Consider the following 6,281-nt stretch of genomic DNA (forward strand, 5'->3'; position numbering starts at 1 on the left):
TTGCATGGAAGATGCATGTCAGAGAATGCAGAATAGACAGCAATAACTTAGCGGTGTCATCAGAGTGGCCATCCTGTTGCTCTTGTGTGGTTTGGTTTGTGGGTGTGTTGTATGAATGGGCCCCATTCTATTGCATCCTTGTCCGACTGGTCTGGGCTTTGCAGCTCTGCCATGTGTGAGGAGTTGATCCTTCCATCATGGTCATTCCTCCCCACATCACCACCAGGTGGCCAGACCTGTCCTTCTGACCGGCCTTTCTCATTGCTTCTGCTCTGGCTTTGACACCCTGGTGTTTCTGGTATGACACGTTCAAGGAACAGCTGCTGAGGGATCTGGAGAACAAGACTTTTGAGTAGTGGTTGTATGATCTGTGGATTTTTAGATGCAGACAAAGCAGCCAGAGGAGAGATCTTTTCTCTCTCCACAGCTTTCTGAAAAGTTCTTTTGCGAGACTCTTGTTGCTCTTTTCTCCCTTTTAGCAAGTGATGGCACAAGTGAAAATGGCCTTGAGTTACTAAACCTTGAGTTTACGTGGTCATGGGCAGCCTTGTTGAGCAGTTCCTGCTTGAGCAGGTTGGGTTGGATTCCACGATCTCCTACACAAACAGAGGGGGATGGGACAAGGGGAAATTTCTTCCCACTGCCGGAGGGTAGGGTTAGATGGGATACTGGGAGGAAATTCTTCCCTGTGTGGGGGATGAGGCCCTGGCACAGGTTGCCCAGAGAAGCTGTGACTGCCACGACCCCGGTAGTGTTTGAGGCTGGGTTGGCCAGGGCTTGGAGCAACCTGGGATAGTGGAAGATGTCTTTGTCCACGGCAGGGGCTGGAATGAGAGAGTCCGCAAGGTCCTTTCCAAGCCAAACCATTCTACGATGAGTCTTTGGTCACGTCCAAGAGGTTCCTTGAGCACTAGTGATTCCCTTTGGTGTGATTGTGCTTCCTGGGATGGGCACAGAGTCCTGCTGAGGGAGAAAGTTCCTCACCAGGGAGCAGAATGAAGCCCTCCCAATCCAATGAGAATGGTCAGTGATAGACTTGTCTGTGGCACTGAATGGATACACCCAAGGGCTCTGAGGGAGCTGGTGGAACTGCTCTCAAGCCACTTGCTATTCTTTGCCAGCAGTCCTGGCTGACTGGGGAGGTCCCAGTTGATGGAGGCTTGCAAATGGGATTCTCCCCTAGAAGAAGGGCCAGAAGAAGAGTCTGGGCAACTCCAGGCCTATCAGTCTGAGGCCAGTGCTGCAGAAGCTGCTGGAGCAGATCATCTTGAGAGTATTTAATGGCCCCTGCAGGACAACCAGGTGATCAGGCCCAGCCAGCCTGAGTTTAGCAAAGTCAGATCCTTCTTGACCAACCTCATCACCTGAGGTGATGATGTGACCTCCTCAGTAAATGAGGGAAAGGCTGTGGATGATTTTTACTTGGAATGTAGTAAATACTTAAATCTCCAGGCTTGGGAAGGAGTGACTAGAAAGCTGCCCGTGGGAAAAGGATCAGGGAGTGCTGGTCGACAGGTCGCTGCACATGGTCCAATGTGTCCCCATGGCCATGAAAACCAATAGCATCCTGGCTTTTATCACCTATAGTGGGGCCAGCAAGTCCATGGCAGTGACTGTCCCACTGTATTGGATACTGGTGAGGCCACACCCTGAATCTGAGCTCAGTTTTAGGCTCCTCAGAGCAAGAAAGATATTGAGGTGCTCGAGGATGTCCAAAGAACAAGGATGTTGGTGAAGAATCTACAGAACCATTTCTGTGAGGAGCAGCTGAGGGAAGGCTGGTTGCTTTGTCTGGGCACCAGGTCAGCTTGAACTAATTGATTCCCCCAGGTTCCTTGTGCACTCCTGGATTCCAGCGCTGGCATGTTCAGAGATTCCCGGTGGAGAGGAGTTGGACAAATGTTTGCTGCCATGGAGAGGTTGTGTTGGAGATATGGGCACAAGTGCATTGGTGTGTCCAAGGCTTTGGGAAAAGGAAGGGCTTGAGCTCTATTCTGGAAACCCAGTGGATGGTTCTGCTGTTGACAGATATCCCAGGAGAGGTCTTGTGGCCCCTTTTGCACCCACACTGATGGGCTGTTGACTCCTGACTTTGTGCTAGGTGAAACTGCAAGAGCTCTGGTAGAACAAAGGAGGAGGAGACGTCTCAGGCTATGTTACAAGGATACTTTATTGAGGCAAAAGAAGTATAAGGCAGGAGAAACAAGTGGAAGGGAAATGGTGTGAGGTACAATAAGGGTGACCATCAGTCGAGGTGCTTTGCTTGCAGGAGCTGTTGCCACAGCACCGAGCTGGTGGTGTCAGGGCTGGTGCTGAGGGCCCTTAGCAGATGTAGCCGCCCCTTCTGCCATAGCAGCCCAGGCCTCCCAGCCCGTAGCCAAATCCACGGCCATAGCCAAGGCCATAGCCAAAGCCACCAAATCCACCAGAGATGGGCTGTCCCTGCACACTGAGTTCAGTGCCAACAGCAGCCGAGGAGGTGGATCCGACGGCGGTGTTCTGGGGGAAGGAGGTCATGATGGGTCCTGGCAGGGTGATCAGCACCGGGGAAGGGTTGGTGACGACGCTGGAGTCCTGGCATTGCAGGGCACAGGGCTCGTTGCAGCTGTTGGCCAGCGGGGTGGGTCCACAGGGTCGGCAGAGGTCGTAGCAGGCCATGGGTGTGGTGTGGAGGGTCCCTGGAAGAGAGAGAATTGAGACAGGGCAGAGGAGTGTGGGGGTGCGAGGGACCATGGTGCTGGAGGGCCATGGGATTGTGGAGGCTGTTGTGGGGCTGTGGGGAGGTGTGAGGGCTGCTGAGGCTGGGGCCGAGCATGCTGGCAGAGAGGGGTCAAGGGTGCAGGAGCAGGACTGTCAGGGACTTGAGACTCACCTTGTTGTCGGCAGGAGCAGGAGGAGAAGGTGTGAGGAGAAGTGTGTGAGGGAGAGAGGCACTGGGCCGGCTTTTATGCTGGTTGTGGAGGGGCGGGACAGCCTTGTCCCATGGCCTTGGGGCATTTTGCGGGCTGCAGCTTTTGCCTGGCCCAGACTGGTGAATCTTCAGGCAGGGAGTGTTTTCCTTCCCACATCTGTGCAGTTTGATGTCCTGCTCTTGAGACCGTGCTCGTCTGACCTTCGCGGCTGCTTTTAAGTGGGAGTATTAGAGAAATATTCTTTTGCTGAGGAGGCATGTCGGGGCAGTTTGAAGAAGCGACCCAAGCTTTGAAGGGGTGGGGTGTCATCGGTCACCCTCTGCCACTGGTTGTGGTTGCATTTAGAAGAGGGGCCTGTTTTCCTCACAGCACTGTCAGGCTAGTCTGGGCTTTGCAGCTCTGCCAGGTATTGGGACCTGCCCTGCCAGTGCATTTTTTCCCTTTTCCTTTGTAAACACCTTTCCAGGGACCTTGTTCCTGCAGGCAAGGAGAGAATTGAGACAGGGCAGAGGGGTGTAGGGGTGCGAGGGACCGCGGTGCTGGACGGCCACGGGATTGTGGAGGCTGTTGGGGGGCTGTGGGGAGGCGTGAGGGCTGCTGAGGCTGGGATCGAGCGTGCTGGCAGAGAGGGGTCCAGGGGTGTGGGAGGAGGAGGGTCAGAGACTTGATGCTCACCTGGTTGTCAGCAGGAGCAGGAGGAGAAGGTGTGAGGAGAAGTGTGTGAGGGAGAGAAGCGCTGGGCCGGCTTTTATGCTGGTCCTAGAGAGATGGGACAGCCTTGTCCCCTGCTCTTGGGGCATTTTTCAGGCAGCAGCTCTTGGTTGGCTGAGTCTCGTAAGTCCTCAGTTTGGGAGCGTTTTCGTTCCCACAATTTGGCAGTGTCATGTCCTACTCTTGAAACATGTCTATCTGTCCTTGGAGGTAGCTTTAAAGTGAGAGTTGGTCTCTGGGAGCTTTTGATTGTTCCGTGTGTGTCAGGAAGGGCTGAATAAACAACCAGAGCCCAAGAGATGTGCGATATCTTCAGTGAGGTCATATTGCGGCATTTGTGTGCTGTGGTTTGTGGGTGCCATGTGAGGACTCAGCTCATCCCCTTTTGTCTTGAATGAGATCAAGAGAGAGGAACTGGAAAGCCAGGTACTGGTCAGGATGGATTTGTTTCATTTTTATGGTCCATTTGGATTTGTGAAAATTACATGACAATGAACCGTTTCATTGTATTTCTTGACATCATTAAGAGATTCAAAAAACAAACAACTAATGGTGTCCGATTCCTTTTTTACCAAGGCTGGTCTGTGACTTCAATTCACTTATTCTGTATTCAAGCCGTAAAGTTTCATATCTTATGAATGGAGCAGGAGTTGTCCCTGTACCATTGTGGGAAAAGGGACCCCCGGTCTCCAGATCAGGACTGGGGAGAAGTGTTGTGATGAGGCCATGGGAGGTGACTCTGGGTGTCTCCTGAACATTGGTGAGGTCCCACGTGAGGTGTTCTGAACAGTTCTGGGCTTGCCATGTGTAAATGAAGTAGATTTAGTGAAAGAAAAGCAGTTCAGGGCCAGTAAGATTCCAAAGGGTCTGGAGGATCATTCCTAGAGGAGAGACTGTGAGAGCTGAGACTCCCAGGAGACACGGATCGACAAGGGGGTGTCATCAGTGTGTGCAAATTCCTGATGGCAGAGAATGAAGTCGAGGCAGCCCAGCAGTTCTTAGCAGTGCACATGTGGAGGACAAGAGGCCTTGGGCACAAGTGAAAACAGATGGAATTCCATGGGCAAGGCAGAAAAGCCTTTTTCAGTGTGAGTTTTGTCCCAGAGTAAAAGAAGGTGGTGGAGTCTGTCCTGGGAGATCCAACACTGAACTGTCCAAGGTCCTGGAAACCTGGCTTTAGCTGACTCTGATCAAGCAGAAGAGAATGAACCAATTGAACTCCAGAGTTCCTGCCTAAGTGGATGAGGTTCCTATTTTATTATTTGGGAAGGTTAGAGTGTCCTGCTGGGAAGAGAGATTTTCGAGTGTGTCCTGGCACAGAGACACTTTGAGAGAGCCATGAGCAAGAGAAATTTCTTGTGTCAAAGACTTTGGTACAGTAGGTGATGGGCTTGTGTCACCCCTCAATCCCTGCTTCCCATGCCAGTCTTGATTGTTACTCACGGTCTCATATTTTCTAAGAAAGGTGTTGAGCCCCCTTTCCATTCACCCCAATGGTTTGTTTATTTCTGGCATTGTGCTGGGGGAGGAGGTGAGACCATTGGAATTCAGAAAGATGAGGAGACAGCTCAGGTTTGATGCAGGAAATCTTTATTGAGGCAAACCATGGAAAAGACAAGAGAAACAAGTGGAAGGGATCTGGTGTGAGGTAGAAGTAGGGCGACCATCAGCCAAGGTGCTTTGCTTGCAGGAGCTTTTGCCAGAGCACCAAGCTGGTGGTGTCAGGGCTGGTACTGAGAGCCCTTAGCAGATGTAGCCACCCCTTCTGCCATAACAGCCCAGGCCTCCCAGCCCATAGCCATAGCCAAGGCCGAAGCCAAATCCACCAGAGATGGGCTGTCCCTGGGCACTGAGTTCACTGCCAACAGCAGCCGAGGAGGTGGATCCGACGGCGGTGTTCTGGGGGAAGGAGGTCATGATGGGTCCTGGCAGGGTGACCAGCACAGGAGAAGGGTTGATGACAACACTGGAGTCCTGGCATTGCAGGGCACAGGGCTCGTTGCAGCTGTTGGCCAGCGGGGTGGGTCCGCAGGGCTGGCAGCGGTTGTAGCAGGCCATGGGTGTGGTGTGGAGGGTCCCTGGAAGAGAGAGGGGAATGAGGCAGGGCAGGGTCATGGGGGTTTGAGGGGGAGTCTGTTGTGGGGCTGTGGGGAGGCGTGAGGGCTGCTGAGGGGGGATGAGGGTGGTGTAAGAGAGGGGCCTGGGGGTGCAGGAGCAGGAGGATCAGGGGCTTGGGACTCACCTTGTTGTCAGCACAGGAGAAGCAGAAGGCGTGAGGAGAAGCGTGTGAGGGAGAGAGGCACTGAGCTGGCTTTTATGCTGGTCATGGAGGGGCGGGACAGCCCTGTCCCTTTGCCTTGGGACATTTTGCAGGCTGCAGCTCATGGCTGTCCCAGCCTGGTGAGTCATGAGGTGGGGAGTATTTTCCTTCCTGCAATTCTGCAATTCCATGTCCTCTCCCTGAGTCCATCTGACCTTGGTGGCACCTTTAAAGTGAGTGGTTGCCTTTGGGAGGATTGGATTGTTCAGTGTGTGTCAGGGAGGACTGAATAAACAACCAGAGCTCCAGAGAATTGCGATGTCATCAGTGAGGTCATTTCATGGCACTGGTGTGCTGTGGTTTGTGGTTGCCTTGTGATGACTGGGCTCCTCTTCTGT

At 53.0% G+C, this 6,281-nt stretch overlaps 1 protein-coding gene across 3 annotated transcripts; it reads right to left on the bottom strand.

Moving 5' to 3' along the window:
* Nucleotides 1-2,152: 2,152 nt before the first annotated feature.
* On the bottom strand, nucleotides 2,153-5,901 carry LOC125317026 (feather beta keratin-like). 3 transcript variants are annotated; one of them, XM_048286616.1, is made up of 2 exons: nucleotides 5,866-5,901; nucleotides 2,153-2,678 (listed from the first exon to the last, which is right to left on the bottom strand). In XM_048286616.1, the coding sequence occupies exon 2, from the start codon at nucleotides 2,656-2,658 to the stop codon at nucleotides 2,323-2,325; it is 336 nt and encodes a 111-aa protein (XP_048142573.1). In that variant the 5' UTR covers nucleotides 2,659-2,678; nucleotides 5,866-5,901; the 3' UTR covers nucleotides 2,153-2,322. The 3 variants fall into 3 exon arrangements, with proteins under 3 accessions (XP_048142573.1, XP_048142572.1, XP_048142574.1); XM_048286615.1 differs by lacking the exon at nucleotides 5,866-5,901 and adding an exon at nucleotides 3,588-3,624; XM_048286617.1 differs by lacking the exon at nucleotides 5,866-5,901 and adding an exon at nucleotides 2,873-2,884.
* Between the last annotated feature and the right edge of the window lie 380 nt (nucleotides 5,902-6,281).

This window comes from Corvus hawaiiensis, chromosome 26 (genome assembly GCF_020740725.1).
Source record: "Corvus hawaiiensis isolate bCorHaw1 chromosome 26, bCorHaw1.pri.cur, whole genome shotgun sequence".
Taxonomy (NCBI): Eukaryota; Metazoa; Chordata; class Aves; order Passeriformes; family Corvidae; genus Corvus; species Corvus hawaiiensis.